Here is a 22,246-nt window from a genome sequence, read left to right as displayed (position 1 = left end):
CTCTGAAATAAACAACATATTTCAAGGAGATTCCCATATGAAATGGATATTCATGAAAAAAATCATTTTGTTCACTTAAATATTGTAGTTTATTGATGAAGCAGTGATTTTCATCATAGCAAACAGATTATAGTACTTCATCAACTATACACTGTATAATAAAATAATGCAATGTTTGTTTTAATGATTCATATTAGTGAAATTATGAACAAAAATATTAACAGTAAGGGTACCCCAAATGATGAATGAATGAATGAATGCATTTTAATCACTAATTTTTGAATGATATTCCATACTCCTAGTCAGAAGATTATATTAAAGTAGCTATGTTAATAACTGGCTTCAATATTAGTCCTGGTCTTTGTACATTTTGTTTTGTTCAAAAACTACTGACATAGTAAATTCTTTTTTACTAATAAAATGAAAGCATTGGCAATAAATAATATTGCAAATTCAAATTAATAGTGCAGTTTACCTCAGAAACAATAAATGCTATAAAAAACTTTTTAGATCATTATGATAGTTAGTTCATGGCTTGTCATCTTGTTTCTAATTTCCAAGTCAATTAAAGTTTAATTTGAAAACTAATTTTCATTTATATTTTTAAATCCTACCAAAAAAAGTACATGTTATTTTCAATTTCCATTAATAATTCTGGGAACTGAATTAACTGATTAACTCTGAAAGAAGGTTCTGCACAAAACATTTTCTCTTGATTAATTGTTAGAGTTGGATTACTCTTTCAAGGATTAAGTGTTAGATTAGAGTTAAATTACTCTCTAGAGGGTTAACTGTTAGATTAGAGTTGGGTTACTGCTTCCAGTAGTTGTCCTTGGACACTAAGTCTTCATACACCTAATAACACTTCTAAAGTTGTTTACATACCCTCCCTCCCAATAAGTCAAATGATGAAAACATTTAAAGTGTAGGTTTTAAGGCCATCAGCCTGAAAATATTTCATACAAATCATGTCCAGCTGGAAAAAAGTTAATGCTCTACTGCATAATGTTGCATTCAGGTTACAAATTACATTTATGTCAAAATCTCACCCTTTGATATCATTTTAAAAATTGCTAATAAACAACATTATCTATAATAAAATGACAGCCACCTATCAAAATGATATAATTGAGGAAGGTATAATTACACAACACATAGTATGTCAGTGTGATGAGAGAAACATTTTCATATTAACTTCTGTGATTGTAGTAATAAAAATTACTTAAATATTTAAACTACTTGTAAAACATTTAAGGTTTAAAATGTTACGGGTAAAAAAATGGTGAAAACACCTAGAATGAAAACAAAAATATTAAGCAGTAGAGGGTGAGTTAATTTGATAAATCCTTACTTTTCTGACATACTTGTTAGCTACTGATAATTCGTTTGCTCATATTCATATCCCATAACTACGGGCTCTAAACTTACAAAACAAAAGACTAACCTTCCGAAGAGTTGAGTATTTGTTTTCACCTCGTACAGCATTGTCTTCATAGATATAATCTAGTGGTGTCAGTTTGTCTTCCAACTTCAATACTTCGATTTCTGATTTGAGTTCTCGGAGCTGCTCTTGAAGGTGCTTGCTTTTTTCTAGATATTCAACCCTATCAAATGTGTTTAGACCCAAGGATTTTATTTCTCATTTAAAGAATATATATATATATGTATGTATGTATGTATGTATGTATATTTAAAACAATGTTACAAAACAGATATTTGAAAAAAAATAAAAAGTAGGGCTTAGCTGTTTAACATTTATAAAACTAAAAGATCTATTGTTTAACAAAATACATGACAACCTAACATCTAGGTAAAACTGCTACTTAAAAACATGTTAATATCTAAGTATATCTGTTGCTTAATATACTTCATAACAAACAACACCTAAGTATATCTATTATTTCAGATATTCTAAAAAACCTTAGCATATTTGTGGTCTATGGACAACCTAATAAATTCTAAGCATGCTGACAAAACCTAAAGTAATGTTTTCTTTACATAAGACCTAAGCAAACCTATTTAACAGACATTCTACTACAACCTGAGCATTTACTGTTTACAAAACATCCTGAAAAAATTACTGTCACTGATTTTGAAATTAGGATCATTTTAATAATAAAATGAGCTGTAATTTTTCCACTCTTAACAAGGATGGAGAAAAACAATGTAAATGTATACCAGGAACTGGACTGGTAAAACTTTGAAAGATATAGAACAAAGACCAATGGGTTTTTAAGGATTTGAGCTAAATCAGTGTCACTGCAGACATAATCCATGAGAAATAAGCTTAGCATATATGTAATTTGGCTATGGCAAATTTTCAATCACTCAACATTGCAATATCACCAGGGTAGAATTATGGGCCTTTCCTAGAAAATGAATTTATACAGTAAAACTGTTAAATAATGTGGAGTCAACGAATACATTTCAAGGAAGAAAACTACTCTTTCCATGCTACGAGAACAATTCATGCAGAAAAGCATTCATGACAGCATTGGACTCTGACCCAAAGATATTCTGATGAAGCTGGTATAACTCCTGTTGCCATTAACCAGACAATTAACAAGGATTTAATGATGACAACAGTTCAAAATGAACAACCATTTCCATAGCTGCAAAAATCTCATTTAAAACTTATCAAGATCCTTGATGTAACTCTAGTGAACATTTATACTTTTGGTCTAGTTAAAAATGGTTTGAAAGCCAACATTCACATATAATTGAGTAATAAAAAATTTGCTAAAATGTGTGGTCTACAACTGTCCATTTTTTAAAAATAAGACTGTTGTTATAGAAATCACAATGTCATCCAACAGTGTGTAAATTTGGTATCAGACTGAGCACAACTGATTGTGAAAGTAATAGATACAGAGACAGCACAAAACCTGGGACATCATTCCAAAAAACATACAACTGTTCCTCAGTTCACTTTTTTCTGTAAGTTTTACAGAAAAACTCTTGGCTCAGATTTTCACCTTAACACTTTCAACTGTTATCAAATGAAGTAGCTTTTCTGAAATAGCCTTTCTTACTCAACTATGTCAATAATGTAGAGTTTTGTGGAATTATGAATAATGTCATTTATATATGTATTTTAACTAAATTATTTCTACTTTGAAACCTATACAAGACTTCTCTATATCTATATTTACTGCAAGGTTTCCATTAAATACAGGTTTAGTACATATTTACTGAGCCTTACCATTCTTTTTCAATCTGCATTTTTAACCATTCCATATCTGTGCCTACAGTCAGGTCAAATGATATCCCATTAAAAACAGGACTGATGCTTTTTTTGGCAACCCATTAATACAAAAACTGATGCCAGTGTTTGGTACATACTCACTAACCTTACCCCTTACCTTTCTCGTTCAATTTGTAATGTTAACTGTTCCATATCTGTATCCACAGTTAGGTCACAAGATATCCCATTAGAACCTGGACAAATGCCTGTGTTTGGTATCCCATTAGAACCAGGACTGATGCCTGTGGATGGTATATAGTCACTGAACTCCTTTGGTAGTTCCAAAAGAAAGTCACGAGGTGGGTTGCTGTTCTGTTGGACATAAAACAATATTAAATAAAAAAAACATTCCTACTTACAGTTTAATATAACTTTAAAAGATATCAATTTTATCACAGAACATTAAAACTGCCTCTTAATATTAACTTACTATGTTTAATGAATAATATGTTAAGATAATAGGAAAATATAAATAGAAGAATACAAATTTTACAAAATGATTGTGGTCTTTAACTTTGTTTCACCTATAAACACATATATTCTAATTACAGTTATGGGCCAAACAGTCACAATGCAATGGAAGGACAACTTACATGATAAGGATTCTTTAAAACTTCTGTTAATTTTTCCCGAGCTTGCCTCTCAGCAAGTCTGGCTTTGACCAACTCTTGTCGTACTTGTTCCAGTTCTTTGGATCTAATAAGAAAAATTATGTTTTAAAGCTTTAATATTAAAAACATCTCTATTTCAAATTATAGGTGTTTTTTGTTTTTTTTTGTGAATCAAGCAAAGATCAATGACCTTAACAATTTACTGGAATGATTCTTATGACAAAACAGTTAGTTTGTGTATTTGTAGACATAAGAAATAAATTTTTAGGAAAAGTCTTACTAATATCTAAAAATATAAACAATGATAAAAAAACTATTTTGGAAATAAATGAATTTTGTATATCTTTTTATAAGAGTAATCCTTGTGATATAACCACAGGAAAACTAACAAAATTCATTGGTTTAGTTCTGTAAGGAATTTGAAAATCTTCATAAGAATAGAAATAAAAAACTCAAACATTGCTATAAATATAATTATTGATCTAAAAATGTCACATTTGAAACATGAGCAAAGTCCATGAAAATTAAAATATATGTGAATAGGTTTAACAACGAAAAAAAGCATTATTGAAGCAATATTCACTAAACTTCAAAAATATATAAAAGCAAGCATTTTACGCTTTCAGTGAAGAATATACCTTTCATAAACATTCACTAGGCTCACTGAAACATTATAGTCTTTACTTTTCTTCTAATTAAATTTTTTTCTTTTGTTGGACTGTAAATACAATAAATGTTTTACTCCTTATGCTCATACTTCTGAATGTTGCAATTATATATCACAAATCTACATATTTTTCACACACATTTGCTTTGTAATGTCTTAATTATATTCTTTACTGGTGCTCATTCTTTTAACTCTTATGGTTACATACCACAGCTACACACATTTTTTATACATATTTTCTGATTTTTATAAAAAAATATAATTACTTTAATATATTTGCACACTGAATCATTTGCCCCTAATTTTATGTACATTTCATATCTGTTCAATAGAAATGAAGAGAAAGAAATACTGACTATGCAATCAAATAATATTTGTAATAATTATGAATATTTTTTGTATGAATTAGTGAAAATAAGATGCTTTATTAAGTGGAAGGAGGGGTCAATGCAAAGTTACATGATGGGTTAACCCTACTCTGCCCACTGAGGGGAAATCAAAACTCAAATGAAGCATAATTAGTCCATAAACAAACCAATAACTCACCACTATTAAGATTGTTTTGTTTTGTTAGTTCAATATATGTATTTAGGACTTATATAAAACCCTTAAGCTTGCCAAACCTCATGATATATTACTGGGATTACAGCCAGAAATAACATTAACTTAAGGGTATCCAGCATATGAAAATGCCTCACTTTTTAGAATTCCTGTTTATTGAACATTACCTTCTCTGAGACTCCTCTACCATTCGTGTAGCAAGAAGTTCCGATTCTTGAGCTTTCCTCTCCAGCATAGCCTTCTCTTCCTCTGTCTATTTAATATCAGTGAATATTTTTCTTTATATTACACTTTCTTTCCAAAACTATAATCTGGTTTGATCATGAACTGAATAAGATTAATCAAGTTCATTCTGCAAGATTCCACTGCAATCCCTCTAATAAATTATTCATTACTTTCAAATTCAGTTAATAAAAAAAGTACATCAAAATCTAAGAACAAGAAAAAAATTAAAGCAGAATTAAAAACACACAACATAAGTAATTATTTTCAGCCATCTACCTTCACAGTCACTTAAATTCCATATCAATCTATAGACAGAAAAAAGAAATTTAATAAAGGTAAATTAGTGACAATAAACACCCCAAAAATGGTTAGCTGGAGTGAGCTGAAATGTAAATATTTTATTGATTTTAATATACTTAGTTTTAATAAGATTTTGGTGTGTACTATCTTGTAAAACATAGGTAAGTAGGTAATTCATGTTTATTGGCACAAAGCTACTAGGCTATCTATGCTAAACAAGATGTATACTGTAATGGTATATGGAAATTAAGGTAAAAATATGTAAATTATGTAAAATTGAGACCTGCAAGGAAGACTGAAGCATTAAGTTCAAACTTGCTGTCAGTCATCTGAAGTTTGCCTTTCCAGTCCTGGGGTTCAGGTCAAAATAAAAATTAAACTGTGCAAAAGAAATCATGCTAAAACAGTATATAGTCCAATAAAAACCTTAAATTAAGTTAAAAAAGACCAATGGCTCTTAAAAATGTAAAAACATGAGTGAGGTGGGCAGTATCACCTATGACACTAGCTAATGTAAAGGGCAAACTTACCTTAAAAATATATTTAAAATGGCATCATCGTTCTTGGTTGTAACGATAGCATGATAATAAAATATGTACGATTGTGACCTGAGTGCCACACAAACCACACATTGGTGCATCAGTACCAGATAAAAGGAAGTGGCGAGTTAAAAAAACTGACCAATGCGTAGCCTAGCCAAAACATTTCCTCCCTTTGATCTTTACAGAAACAAGATGGTCAAAGAGTGAAAGAAGGCTTGATTTGAAAAAGCTTATTATTTCGTTGCTCACTCCAGGTCAACTGCTAATTGGTGTACAGTCAGGTTTTGCTAACTGGAGCATAGTCCATGCATGGAACTTGTATGGTGGCAATAGAGCCAGAGCAGATGGACTTTGCCGCTTTGTCAGCTAAGCTCATTCTCACGAATACCAACATAACCAGGTATAAAAAAAAAACTGGACAGAGATACGTGATAGAAAGAGATGGGCCAGTTTGTTTTGAATATTGATAAGAATAGGATGGTAACTAACATGGAATGACGTCAGGGCCAATAGACAGATGAGTGAATCAGTATAGATTGTACAATTCGTATATTGCATAGTTTCTATATGATTCAGGGCAAGAAAAATGGCAAACAATTCAGCAGTGAACATAGAAACTGTAGAAGAGATTCTGTGTGCTACAACCGAACTGTAACAAACCATGGCAGAGCCTAAAGAGTCATCTGATTTTGAACCATCTGTATATATGTGAATGGATGGATCGTTTGAAAGATGTTCAGCAAATAAAAAGTGATATTTCCAATGAGGAGTAGCTGCCTTCCTCAGATGACTCAAAGATAGGTCACAGTTGGGGACAGTAATTAGCCATGGTGGAAGAGGCCGATCTGTAGATACTGCTATGCTGTTCAAAGATATATCCAATTTTTCTGATTGTGCCCAGATACAAAAGCTAAAAGGAACAATGACAGATTTTCTATTATAGAGTGTGGCCCACTGAGAATGGAAAACACAACCCCAAGTAGGATGCTGTGGTAAAGAGCAAAGTTTGGAAGCATACATAAGAGACAGTTGCACACAGCGAATATACGGAGGAAATTCATGGGACTCCACATACAAACTTTGGACTGGAGAAGTATGAAAGGCCCCAGTACAAAGCTGAAGCCCCTGATGGTAGATAGGATCCAACATCTTCAGTACTGAGATTCTGGCAGAACCATAAACCATAGACCCATAGTCAACTTTGGATCGAATAAGGGCATGATAAATTTCAGGCATGGAGTATAGATCCTCTCCAAAAAAGAGGACACGGAGGATGTGTAGTGCTCTTATACATTTGACACAAAGTTGCTTAATATGTGAAATAAAATTTAATGTTGGAGTTGGACCACCAACATCCTCTCCTCCCCTTCACAAGTCACCACGCACAACAAACACACAGGTGGATGTTTAGATCCCAGAGGAGGTAAACTGAAAGTACAGAACCTTCTCTAAGAGGTCCCCTCACCATGTACAGGAATCCACAATTTGACATTTCAAATAACTAGTACTTTCACATATCCCTCCAAATCACTAAATCTCTTACCTCTGTATAACTGTTCCTACAAATTGATGTCCAAAACAGAAAACAAAATTCTGAATTTCTCACTTACAAAACTGTAAATTTTATACAGCTATGTGTAAAATCAACAATGACACAATGTGAAACCTAAAAACAGTTGCACACAGTGTAATTTACAATAGTTACATAAAGTAGAATTTAAAAGTTACATAAAATGAAACCTATAATAGTCACACAGTAATTCAACACCAGTAATACAATGTGAATACAACAATTTTATAAAAAAACAAGTTACTAAATGTAAAATCGTGAACACGAAATGCAAGACATATGCAAAAACAAAATCTTTATTTTGCTTACATCATACAATAAATACACAGTTATTCCATATCTTTCCCTTGCTGCAAATTAAAATTTAAACTATACTTTTTGAATAATTTAAACTTTTACCCTATCACCATAAGCAACTCAAAGTGCACATCATGACTTTTTAAGAGTTATATTCAAAATCTAGTTAAGCAATGTTATTATTTTAACTTAGTTGATATATCAATTTTTCATATTATATAAAAGTTTTAAGTTCTTTTTTTTTTAAGTAAATTCCATAAAAAAATTTCTAAGTCTCCCTTGCATAAGAATTGTGACATTTACTCTTCAAGTTCTTCTTCACTTGTTATTTATTTACCACCCAACTGAAAAGTATGTAATCTAATGTAGATTACTTATTATAATATAGATATTACTCAGGAAAATCATAATTTTTACAGCTCTCGATTTTATTTGTTTAGAGAGTCATATACTAGAAAATCAGAGCCACTTTCCATACCTACCTGTCACATCCTCTTTTTTCACAAATTGCCAACAGCTCTCTATGATGATTCATGTTATATTATTCATAACAAATAGAAAGCTAGTTTTAGTCAACTAAATGACATTATATTACACTGTGTTCTGCATAGAGCATTGTCTCTTTCATTGTTCAGTTTCAAATTGTTCTTACAGAAATGACATCAATGAGCATTTTTAAAGGCTTTTTTCTAAGCTATAAATATGATAATTATAGGGCAATGCTTTATTTTTGTGTTATTAGGTTCATTATTTAATTATATACAGTCATGTGAAAAAGTAGGGACACCCTATGAAAGCCTGTGTATTTGTGTAACATTTTTGGATAAATAGATATTTAATCTCAATTTCAATAATACTGAGAGATTATAGGAATATAACTAAACAATTAAAACTGAAGAGAAGACTTTTCAAGATCTTCTGTAAATGTAATTCTACAAAAATGCATATTCTAACTGAGGAAAAAGTTAGGACACCCAACCCCCTAATACCTAGTGTTACCTCCTTTGGCTGAAATAACTGCAGTGAGACACTTCTTGTAGCCATCTACCAGTCTCTGACATCAGTCTGAAGAAAGTTTGCCCCACTCCTCAATGCAGAATTCTTTCAGCTGTGAGATGTTTAGGGAGTTTTTTGCATGTACAGCCCGTTTCAAGTCACCCCACAGCATCTCAATGCGATTAAGATCTGGGCTTTGACTCAGTCTTTCCAGGACTCTCCATTTCTTAGTTTTCAGCCAGTCCTTGGTGGATTTACTGGTATTGTTTTGGGTCATTGTCGTGTTGCAGGGTCCACCTTCCTCTTCAGCTTTAATTTTTGTACAGATGGTCTCATATGATCCTCAAGCACCCTCTGATACACAGTAGAATTCATGGTGGATTGTGAGCTGTCCAGGTCCTGCTGCAGCAAAGCAGCCCCAAACCATGACACTTCCACCTCCATGCTTCACAGTTGGTATGAGGTTCTTTTCCTGGAATGCTGCATTTGGTTTACGCCAAACATGTCCTCTGTTCTGGTGTCCAAATAATTCAATTTTGGACTCATCTGTCCAAAGAACATTATACCAGAAGTCCTGGTCTTTGTCTACATTTTCTCTGGCAAACTTCAGTCTGGCCTTGATGTTTCTATTAGAGAGCAAAGGTTTCCTCCTTGCACACCTCCCATGCAAGTTAAACTTGTGCAGCCTCTTTCTGATTGTAGAGGTATGCACTTTCACATCAACAGTAGCCAGAGCTTGCTGTAGGTCCTGTGATGACATATTAGGGTGTTTGGAGACCTCTTTTAGCATCTTGCGGTCTGCTCTCGGGGTGAACTTGCTTGGACGACCAGACCTGGGCATGTTAGCAGTTGTTTTGAAAGCCCTCCACTATTTTCCAACAGTGGAATGGCTGATTTCAAAATCTTTTGGGATCTTTTTAAATCCCTTACCAGACTCATAAGCTGCTACAATTTTCTTTCTGAAGGCCTCAGACAGCTCTGTTGCTCTCACCATGGTGCTCACTCTCACTTCAACAGTCAGGAACACACCAAACTAAATGTCTGAGGATTAAATAGGGCAAGCCTCATTCAAAATTCTGAGTAATAATCTTCTAATCACGTGCACCTGGTGTGATACACCTGTGTGTGAGTTGAGCCATTTTAAGTGGGAATAAATGTAGGGGTGTCTTAACTTTTTCCTCAGTTAGAATATGCATTTTTGTAGAATTACATTTACAGAAGATCTTGAAAAGTCTTTTCTTCAGTTTAAATTGTTTAGTTATATTCCTATAATCTCTCAGTATTGTTAAAATTGAGATTAAATATCTATATATCCAAAAATGTTACAAAAATACACGGGCTTTCATAGGGTGTCCTAACTTTTTCACGACTGTAAATAAAAAGTTATTTAAGGTAGTAGTACCATCAGTATAAAAACAGGTTTAAATTTTCTCAACAGATGGTGGAAAAATATGACTCGGGTGACTACTATATTTCTTGTTTTTCATGTTATTTTTTATTTATTATAAAAATAACTAAAATGTAAAAATTAAAAACGTAATAGGTTAGATAAGTTTAGATTAGGTAAGATAAAATAATAATAATAAAAGTTCTTTATGAGATATGTTAGTGAGCAGCTCAAGATTTGGTTGTGCTTTATGTAAATTGATACAGAAACATGAGCTACACATTTACTAAATGATTTACACCTTGTGCGATGGGGTTATTAGTTATATACAGTTCAACGAGCAATATAAACAATAAAATTAAAGCAAAAATAGCTCTATAATGTTACAAGTTTTAAGCTATTTAGGATACAAATTTGTTGTTTCCTGTTAAGCAGAAAAAGTAAGAGAGTAATTTAGATTTAATTTGTATTTTTATATGGTGGTTTTAAGGTCAGTCAAACTGATTGAATGCATAGAGGGTTAAGGGCAGAAAAAATAACTGTATATATAAAGGTTTTTCCCTAAAAAAAGGTTTTTTATTTAGAGATGACAAAATTTGAAAATTTTCAGATAAAGAAAGTAACATTTTTAATATTAGCATGAAAATCACTCCACATTCACAGCAATCAACACATTGACTATATACATTCGCAGAAAACTTTAATAAAACTACTTAATTTAAAATTTTGATTTTTTTTTAACAAAAGACTTCTAATGTTTATTAAAAGCTTGGAAACTTTTATGATGAGAAAGTAAATATGGTATTATATCATAATTAAACTTGAGATTATATTGTTACTACAATTATTTAATTTTCTACCTACCTTACTGGCACTGATTTTGATACGTTGAAATTCAACCTCAGTTTTGTAAGCCTTCTGAGCCAGAAGCATGGCTTCTTCTTGTGCAATCTGAGCCTTCTTTGCCAGAAGCTCAGCACTTTCTTCTGATTTTTTCTAGATATAACAACAGAAGTATTTATGATTCTCCAAAAAAGCTGTTGTTAGTTATATTACTGAAAATATTTAAGTATCAAACAAAACAATTTCAGTTAGGTTTAACAATAAAATTGGTATAAATCTTGATAGAATCTCCTCTTATGAACAATTAAAAACAGCACCAAGTTAAATTGTGTTTAGTATATGATGGTGAAGGTATTTTATTTAGTTAAATATTTTTAACTAAAATTTTATAGGTAAAAAATAATTTAATAGATTGGGTTGACATTAGATGTGTACAGATAATATAACATGTATAAAGAGTGACACAAGCCCATGATTCAAGAAATGATGATATGAAGGGTTGTGACAAATAAGAAGGCACCATAAAAAATGAAAAAAAGTATTTCACGACAAAATGTATAAGGAATTCTCCTGCCACTTGGTTCAGGAAAAAAACTACTGGTAATATGCAACTTTGACAAGTAAAATTACAATACCTTTTCTTTCAAAACAGTAAAGAAAAGGCAGGTACAACTTTAGGCAAATTAATTAGAAGAATGTGCAACTTCCATTAATTAATGCTAATGAATTTTAATATTTCACCACCTTGAACAGAATTAAAACCAGTAAACTATTAACATAATAAAAGATCAAAGTAGATTATTTCAATGTTTCTGGATATGTATTAAAAAATAAAAATAAGAGTATCTTTCAGTTTCAAACTATTAATTACTAATTTTAAATTCCAACAACTGAAGATCTACCACTTACAAGAGCATCTTGAGCTTTGTGAGCCTCCTCCTGTGCTTTTCTTGCTTCATCTTCTAAATGCTTTAGCACATTTTCTAATTCAGCCTTTTCACGCTGTATTTTTTCTCGAAGTTGCTTTTCTTTGGCAAGCTTTTCTTTTTCAATCTACAGAAATTAAGTAAGTAATGTATCAACATCTCTAAAGAATTATTAGAAACTTCAGTAGTTACTTGTGAAATAAAATGAAGTTCATCTTCTTATCTAGGAATGCAAGACTGGCCTCAAGATCTTAATTTGTTTTAGAAATTATAGAATCTTCATGAACAGATAACATTCAGCTCAATACCGTATTTTCCAGTTAATAAGCCGAATCGCCGAATAAGCCGAGGCCAGTTTTTAGCTCTGAAAATGAGGGTTTTTGCTGTAGTCTTAACGTGCTTTGCTGATGGGACAAAATTACCGCCTATGGTAATTTTCAAAAGAAAAACATTTCCTAAGAAGAAGAAATTTCCGAAAGGAGTGATCGGCCAATAAGCCGACCCCCAAAAATCAGGTCCAAAATTTAGGGCCAGAAATTCGGCTTATTAGGCAGAAAATACGGTATTTTAATAGCAAACTTCTCAACACTTTCACATCCTGCAATGTTGTTGTTTTTTTTCTGCTATATTATTTCAGTCTACTGTCTATAAACCATGGCTTTACCATGTCCAATATACGTCATCTTACTAACTGTCTATTATTCCAACCTACTTACTGTTATTTTCCTGTCCTAATGTCCATTATATTATTTGCCTTATACTTTTCCCAAATTTAACTCAAATCTTTTCTCTGTCCTTCCCTCTAAAAATTATCATATCTCCTCCTTTCCTTACAATCCACTGTACTATCTGTATATCCTTTTGTTATTCATAACTCCTCTTCCCACTTTCCAAATGTATCTATTATTCTACTATTATTAAAACCTTCTTTCTCTGTTACTCACCATACATTATACGTGCTTTCCATACTTTCCACCACACTAGTTGTCCAATCTTATACCATCATTCAAAACTTCTTAAAATTACTTAACCATCTTTTACTTGTCTTCAACCTAAAATTCCACAAATAATCTGTCAACTATAAGCATCATTCTACAAAAAGGACTAGAGGGGGAAGAAAAAGACTGATTACACTGTGTAACAAAATTTTTACTTTTTCTTGTTCCTGGGCAGAAAGTGTTATTTCCCAATTGCTTTTGCCTAAAGTAAATAAAAAAGACCTATTTTTCTCTTCAAACTCTGCTTTTGTGACCTGGGAGCATACAAGAAAACATGACGGGAGACAGACTATATTTGATTAAGTGATTTACATTACAATCGCAAATCTCGAAAAACTACTCACTTCTAAACATTTTTGTTCATTTTTGCATAACTTTAGTATAAATACATGTAAATCTTGATTCATATGTTGTTTTATTCAGACCTTGTGCAAATGAAAATGTGCAAATTTGCCTGCTTTTACATAGTAAATAGGTTAATTTCTAAATTTCCTAATCCAGGTCACAAAAGCAAAGTTTGAAGACAATAATGGCCATTTTCTGTACTTTTACAACACAAGCAATTAAGAAATAACACATACTATCCAGGAACAAAATTTGTGTTACATAGTGTTATGAGGGGTTGTATGCTATGTGTGTTAATTTGGCATAGTTAAAAGTGTTTCACAGAAACTACCATTTGGGACTACATCCTGAGCTTGAGAAAACCCTTCCCCCTCTTCAAATGACACCCCTACCCCTTCTGTCAAACATTTGACTATTTAGCATTTTAAATCCATCTAAAACATTTTTCTCTATTATTCTGTCACATCCACTTCCTTTCTATCCTTCTACAATCTCTGATATTTGTCTATTAAACATGGAACATGTTATTTTTCTAATATTACCTTTGTCTCACCATAAACATACAATTTTATCAATTTTCTTTTTAAGATACACACTTTTCAATCTTGTTTCTTAATCTGTCTAACAATGATCATAATTTCCTCACTATTTTTCATATCTTTTTATCTCTCATATTACTTTCTGCCTGTTGTAACTTTTGTTTGCTTAACTACTAATAACCATAGCATCTATATCTTCTCACTACAATCTACACAAAATCCTTAAAAATATCAATTTACAAACACTTCAATATACAGAATATATACTTAATTGCATTCTCTATTTGAGTATTCCATTGCCATCACTAAACATTTCAATTTTTACTTCTACAAAATGTAAAATCTTATTCCTGTTGAATTTAGTATATGGTCATGAACCAATTAAGCCACCTAAAGTCACTAACTATATTCTGAGTTTCATAAATACCCACCTGTCTTCTTCTCTTTTCTTCTTTAGCCTGAGCTTTCATTTGCTGTACTTCAATTGAATCAGGTTTCCGTCGTCTCATGAATAGTTCATGATTACCCATACACAAATCCAAAATCTATAAAATCAGTGTGATATGTAACTTGTGACCTCACATTTGTAGATAAATTACCTACCAAACAATATCTATATAAATCAACTCTTCCACAAAAATATTATTATGAATAAAAAACAAACTTAAGTCATTATAATTCTTTTCAAATGCATTTTTGGAGCTATCTTGAAAAATTTAATGCCAAAATGTCTTTTTTTTTTTTTTTTTAAATCTCAAAGCTGCACAATGAGCTATCTGTGATCTTTCCACTGCATGAAATAAAACTTTGGATGTTTGTGTAATTCTGTAAGCATATTGGGGAAGGTACCTGATGTGACATCTTTATGTCAACAAATTTACACATGAAATTATCAGGTATTTCTAAAGTACAAAACTATAAATTAAACAAAAACATTAAAATCTAACAGAATAGTAACTTTTGAGAAATGGATAATTTTAATTTTCTACATTTGAAATATATCTTTTGATGTATTTGTTTGTTAAGTGCAATGGCTTATCTATACTATACTGTTTCCAACACAGGTATCAAACCCCAGGTTTTAGCATTATAAGCCCTCACACTTGATGATAATCAACTATAGGGGCTAAGCTAGTATTAAAAAAATTATTTTGGCCCCAAATTAGAACTACATAAAACATATTTCTTTTTCATATCAATACAAATGTTTGGCTCAAATTATTAAAATTCATTCTTGTTTCACATTGAGAAATTGCATGGGTATAAGTAGTTTAAGATTTGAGCCAAACGTTTCACTTATTGATATGAAAAAAATAAGTGTTTTTCGTAGCTCTAAACTGGAGCTAAAATAAGGTTTTTCTAATACTAGTTTAGCCCCTACAAGCAATCATCACAAGTGCAAGGGCTTATAATTCTAAAAATTGGGGTTTGATCCCTGTGCTGGAAAGAGTAGGTTATAAACACCCCCCCACACACACACAAGCCTATGAGTTTTATTTCACAATTTCACACTTACCAACTTATTTAGCTTGATTTTTGATGAATAAAAAACAAAAGACATACTTTTCTTATCAACCGGTTTGATAGTAAACTGTAAAATAAATTTTTGCTTATTATTTTGCAGTCAATAATTGCACAAAAATAACATGAAAATTAAACAATAACTAAAAACACTTTTACTCTGACTGACTCAAATCAAAGAAATTAGATTTTAAGAGTAACAAACTTTTTTATTCAAAAAATATGTTATGTGTTTATTATCTCAGTATTAGCTATGTATAAACAATTTTGGCACTATGATACTGACTTTCAAACATACTACCTTTATATACACTTTATTTACTATTAAATACCCAAATCTGGGTTATTAATTAATTTCCTTTGTGTTTTTTTGTGGTAAAGTCAAAGATTTACATTAAATTAAAAAAAAAACTTTGTGATATTAGTTTGCAGGTCTAACCTGCATTATTTTATGCAAATACTTTTTTGTAATAGAATAATGATTTTTAATATCTGAAACACTTACTTTTTTATCATCAAATGAAATATTTCTGATTTCACTCCAGGGAAATGTAATCTTTGGGCTCATTTTGTTAGCTTTTTCAAATATCTTTAGGCCATCTGCAGTTACTCCTAACCACAGTTCACTACCTTTCTTGTTCTAAAAAACAAATATTACTTTTCTACAGCTAGAACTACTGAACAACACACTACTATTTAACTCCTCTCAAATATTTTTAATGCTATTCTAATCCTCACTTATGTAAAAGCCTTTTTGTTATTTATACTGCCAAACAACAAACAGATCAATATTCCCAGCAATATTTTTTCTACAGTATAACTCACTATTGATCCTTAATGCACAGGTGGGAGGATCCAAGTTTGCATCCCACATTATTTTATAGAGTGCCATTCAACATGGTATTACATATTTTAAGCTAAAATTACCATGTAATCCAACACTGCTGATTTAGTGACATTTCATAGTAAAGGGGACTAAACATCATATACAATATATAGTGAAACTAAAAGAAACTGCAGGTATGCATTTCAAAAATTCTAAAAGTTATACAACTGAAATGCACAAACTGTAGGACAGACAAAAGTATTTTTATTCTTCACATGAACATCATTTTGCACTTGGACTTTCTGGAGTCTGTGTTGGACTGACATCATGAATTAACAGACATATCTTGAATAGAAACACTCATTTAATACATATTTGTATGAGACTTGTACATTTTATGAACATACACACAGTAATTTCAGAATTATAATCAACATTAGTCATCCAATATAATGTTGGTCTTTTGGACCAAGCCCATACATGTTAACATAGTTCATTAAAGAAGTTTTGGTAAATATACAAAAGACAGGATAGTTTGGTTTACATCAAAAATAACATTAAAGCATAGAAAGTCTGTTATCTGAAACTACAAAGTTAGACGTCCAACTTTCATTATCTTGCATGCATAATACTAGTATTTTTAATATTAAAATCAATATTATTTTGCATGTTGGATAGTCAACATTCAAAAAGAAAAACACACAAAGCAAATAATTAATTACGAAAACTTAAAATTTAATTTTAAAAAATCTGATTTCATGTACAAAAGCATCTTAATATTTGCAAATAATCTGTAAAAGTTTGTGAAGACACATGTACTCTATTAAAGGTTATAATATGAAAACTATAACAAGCACAAAATGATTATGAATTGATTGCTAGGACCAAGCCCAATATTAGATAGTTGAATAGCTATTTCTCTAAACAATTCAAATGAAACTTCAGAATGCCTATAGCAATATAAAGGTTTTCCCTTAGCACAACAAACATTTCTCCAAGAAATTCCCACAACTACACGTGTTGGTTTCAAGAGTTCATTATATTTTACTCAACAGTCATTTGATAAACACTTTCTCTCACACAAACAAACAGATAACAATCCTTCTGACCTTTATAATGTAGAGTTCAGAAAGCCCTTTCAGGACAGGCCACTGATGGTAATAATAAGCCCTTTCTGGATATCCAAGTCAATAACATTTATATGTGCTTTCTAGATGTCTCGACCATTAGAAATAATATGCCTTTCTTGGATGCTCAGATCCCGTATGTTAGTAAGATATTTCTGGATGTCTATACTGAAGATGTTAATAAGCCATTTCTAAACCCTTAAGACAATGATGTTAATAAGCCATTTTTGGAAGTCCAGACAGCTGGTACCAATAAGCCCTTTAAGGGTAAAGCAGTGTATAACATTCTTGATAATTAACTCAAGATCTGCAAATTTTTTACCACAGTTCACATTTCAACATACATTTTAACATTTATACTTTCAAGAAACCAAGTCCCTGTACATGGTAAAATGATGTTAGAAACATCTCCACAAACACAATAGTTCCCTAATTTTCAGTTTCCTGCTCCATAGTAGATGGAACACTCTAAACTAGGCCACACCATCTATCCTCTACCATGTGAAAACTTTAGAGCACATTGCAATCAATACAGAACCTAACTTTCTGTAATATGAAAGATAGGAAACACTACACAACACCTACAAGTAATTACTACAACCATACTCACATCCCACCTTATTGTTTCATGACACTTCAGTTACTAAAGTCACACTTGTATCTGGTTTGTTTTGTGGTGTGCTTTCAATTACCAAAATTATTTTTTAATACATCACATTTTATTGTACTGTTATAACTCAAGTCATTTAAGGCCATTAATAACATCCATTATTTAAAAGTTGGCTAGACAGGAGAAGAAACACCATGTCAGCATCCTAGAGCTAAACACCTTCCAGTTTGTGTTTGGATGATGTGTTTAAAATCATAAACCTAAGACCAAGTGAGAGATATTTAACATTTATAATGGCATGAACTAAGTAACAAGTATTAAATATCTTTATTCTACAATTTTTACACTGTAGACAAAACATGTACAGATTTGATGATGACCATTTCAGATCTCACTTACAATAATTTCAAAGTAGTTTACTCCATACATCTCAAGATCTTGTGCAATCTTCAAATACTCCATCTCTGCCTCATCCCTAGTGTGATAATAAAAACTTCTGAGAGAAAAGTTCACACTAAAAGTTTCAAATTTCATGAAGAAGTAGTTCATACACTTTATACTACATATATGTGAGCATGAAAGATACTGTTTGGCTGACAACAGTGTAAAATACAAGAAATAAAACAGAACGCTCATAATAATTTTACATTTATACAAAACATTTTAAGAATGAAATGGTAATATGCACTTATTTGTTTTGGCTTACATGAAATAGTATCAAATTAAAGCTAATTTATTAAAAAATCAAAAACTGGATAAAAACTTATAATACAATACTTCACAATCGTTGCTCTACACCACACCTTATACGTTAAACTCAGTTTAGAGGATCCCAGAACTCAGTTCAGTAATCCAGGGTCTGACACTAGTAATACAACTGGTTCTGATGGTGTTCTTTATACTTACAACTTTATGTTAATATTTTTTAAGGGATAGGAATCTATGAAAGTATGAAGCAAACAGCTAATTTTTTATGGTTTTTTAAGTAAGATACATTCTATTATCTCTTTAATACTATTTTCATTAATATATATTCTAATCATTATATATAAAACATTGCATGTTATTTGCTGTACTCATCACTGGATTTAATTTTACTTTCAATCTATATTAATAGCTTATTTTGATCAAACGTTAATAGCAATCCACAATTTTGAGATACATCCACTTTTAGCTCTTGTAGTAAAATGTTTTTAGTTGGTTGGATGGTTGATTTATTGTTTTATGGCACAAAGCAGCTAGGCTATCTGCGCCAAACATCCGGTAAAACATTAAGAGTAAATGTAGTGAAATTCATAAAAGGAAATTAAGGTAAAAATAAAACAACAAAAATAGCATAAAACCAATGTTTACATCTAGTCTACAACATTAAGAGAAAAACTACAGTAATTCATGTTGTAAAGGACTTTCTGTAGCATAACTGTAATTATCATAACTTGCCAGGAAGATTAACAGGCAAGTACAAAAACCACTATCAGTCACCTGAAGTTGGCCTTTCCAATCCTGATTCCAGGTTATTTTATGTTATGGCCATTTTCAAATAGGAAAGTAATAAAAAGGTTTTAAAAGACTTGTAACAAAATTATAATAGTAACTCACCAGGAGGACTAACGGGTAGTTCATACAGTAGCGTTAGTCACCTGAAGTTGGCCTTTACAGTGCTGGTTTCGAGTTATTTAATGTTACGACCAGTTTCTACTTTCAAATCAAACTAGATGAACTCTGATTTTTAAAAGGGTGCCACATTAAAAAGGTGTAATGTATAAATTAAAAAACTTAAATGACATTAGAAAGATTAATGGCCTTTAAAAAACTAAAAACATTACCAAGGTGAACAGTGTCACCATCACCAATAACACTGTCTAACGTTATGGACAAACCTTGGGGTAGAAAGTGTTTAAAATGGTGCTGTCATTGAGAGTCCTAATGATGACAAGAAAGTTAAATGTGGCTTATTGTGATCTGAATGTTACACATTAGTGCATCAGTTCCAGATAAAAGAAAACGATGAGTTAAAAAACTGTGACAAATACGTAGTCTAGTTATAACAACTTCCTCTTTCTGATTCTTATGGAAGCAAGATGGCCAAACCTCCAAATATAGGGTTTTATTTGGAAAAGCTTATTTTCACAGAGCTCACTCCAAGTCGACTGCCAGCTGGAACAGAGCTGAGCCTTGAATACAGGACCATAGTCCATGTATGGAACAGGCAGAGTGATAATAGTCATTTGAGAAAGGCTTCTCTGATTGACGTTTCAATCAAATCAGGTGTTCTATAGTGAAGCACTGTTGTCAGAACCCACACTGGGTGGGCAAGAGGAGGAGGTTTGAATCGAGGAACCAAACAAGACGAGCATTAACCATCCTCTCTGAGGTCTTACAGAGACAGCTCGTCAAAGCAAGTGGACGATAGTTTAAAGGAATCTTGGGATCCTTCCCAGCTTTAGAGAAAGGTAGAACAATAGCCTGGTGCCAGGCATTAAGAAAAGCATTCTCCTACCAGATCTGGTTAAAAACAATCAAAAAAATAGCAAGAGAAGCAGGAGAGAGATGGTGCAGCATGTCATAGTGTATATCATCAGGTCCAACTGATGTACTGCCAGATTGATGAAGGGCAAGTTTGAGTTCCACCAGTGTAAAGGGATGATTATAGTCATCGGGACAATCAGCTCGAAAGGAAAGAGGTGATTGCTCTGCCTGAGTCTTGATCGCTAAGAAGGTGGAGGATGAAGCAGAAGTGCTAAATACCTGGCAAAAGCTTTCACCTACAGTATTGGCAATGCTCCAGGTATCAGCTACTTCCTGGCCATCAGAGAGCAAGATTGAAATGGGGATAGAATTATATTACCCACTGATCTTTCCAATCTTGTCCCATATTACTTTGGAACTGGTGGTAGAAGATATGCCAGTTATGAACTTAATACATGATTCCTTCTGGCTTTGACAACTTAACCACTGAGCATGTACACGGGCCCGCTGGAAAGTGATGCGGTTCAAGAGTATGGGATATCTACGGAAAGTATCCAAGGCCCATTTCTGAGCCTTCCGTGCCATGGATGAGGAATACATTGAGCAGCTGCTTGTAAAATACAGTCAGTTACTGCTGTCACACAGTCATGTATTGCTGGCTTACAGACAATGGCAGGATCAAGTTCTGCAAGAGCAGTGACAGAGGGCCGGTTTGCCTGATCCAGCTTCCACCGTGGCATGCAGGTTGGGTGGCATCGACCACAGCCAGTCTCTCTTAACATTATAGGAAAGTGATCACTGCCTCGTGTATAATTGTCAACCCTCCAAGAAAAATGGGAGAATAATGAAGGAGAGCAAATTGAGAGATCAGAAGCAGTAAAGGACTGACTAGGTGCATGGAAATAAGTACAAGAACCAGTACTGAAAAGAGAAAGGTTGTGATCAGAGAGCATACACTCTACAGAGCGACCCCTCCTATAAATATCAGCACTTCCCCTGATGTCCTTTAAAGTCCCCCAGGATGAAAAGGGGAGACGGCAATTGTTCAATAAGAGCATCAAGGTCTGATTGATCATATGTCTTTCCAGGTGACAGGTAGAGAGAACAAACAGTGATGGTATAACCCAAGGAAACACAGATGGCTACGGCTTTCAAGAGTGTGTTGAGTGGCAAAGACAGGATGTGCACATGCTGATCAACCAACAGTGCCACCCCTCCATGAACTCATCCATCACACAGCCTGTCATTTCTGTACAAAGAAAACCACTGAAAGGTGACTGTATTGGCAGGTTTCAGAAATGTTTCCTGTAAGGAGAGACATACAGGTTGGTAGGAAGCAATCAGTGTTTGATGTCACCCAGATTAGAACATAAACCTTGACAGTTCCATTGTATCAGGGTGGCCATTATTATTTATGTGTAGACAAATTAGGTGAAGAACCCTTCTGTTTATGACCATGTCTTTTTTCCTTACTGTCCTTATTCGAAGGAGGTCTATCGACCACCATGGATCCTGCCCTGGGTCAATTGGGCAAGACTTTGCTGTTGGAAGGAGATTCCAGTGACGAAGGACATGAATAAATGATTGTTTTGCATCTTCGCGTGGGAGAAGATGTATCCAAGGGAAATGCCTGTACCTGGAA

At 32.5% G+C, this 22,246-nt stretch overlaps 1 protein-coding gene across 1 annotated transcript in view; it reads right to left on the bottom strand.

The window, feature by feature from the left end:
- LOC143244578 (merlin-like) overlaps positions 1 to 22,246 on the bottom strand; it is a 57,573-nt gene that overhangs the window by 3,165 nt on the left and 32,162 nt on the right. The window contains 10 exon segments of the mRNA XM_076489513.1: positions 1,445 to 1,604; positions 3,363 to 3,556; positions 3,838 to 3,940; positions 5,251 to 5,336; positions 11,265 to 11,396; positions 12,153 to 12,296; positions 14,483 to 14,596; positions 15,568 to 15,642; positions 16,078 to 16,212; positions 18,535 to 18,610. Of these exon segments, the coding sequence (XP_076345628.1) occupies positions 1,445 to 1,604; positions 3,363 to 3,556; positions 3,838 to 3,940; positions 5,251 to 5,336; positions 11,265 to 11,396; positions 12,153 to 12,296; positions 14,483 to 14,596; positions 15,568 to 15,642; positions 16,078 to 16,212; positions 18,535 to 18,610 (1,219 nt within the window).

The sequence above is a fragment of the Tachypleus tridentatus genome, chromosome 2 (genome assembly GCF_004210375.1).
Source record: "Tachypleus tridentatus isolate NWPU-2018 chromosome 2, ASM421037v1, whole genome shotgun sequence".
Taxonomy (NCBI): domain Eukaryota; kingdom Metazoa; phylum Arthropoda; class Merostomata; order Xiphosura; family Limulidae; genus Tachypleus; species Tachypleus tridentatus.
The sequence above is the reverse complement of the archived record's forward strand: the minus strand, read 5'-3'. Positions and strand labels throughout refer to the sequence as shown.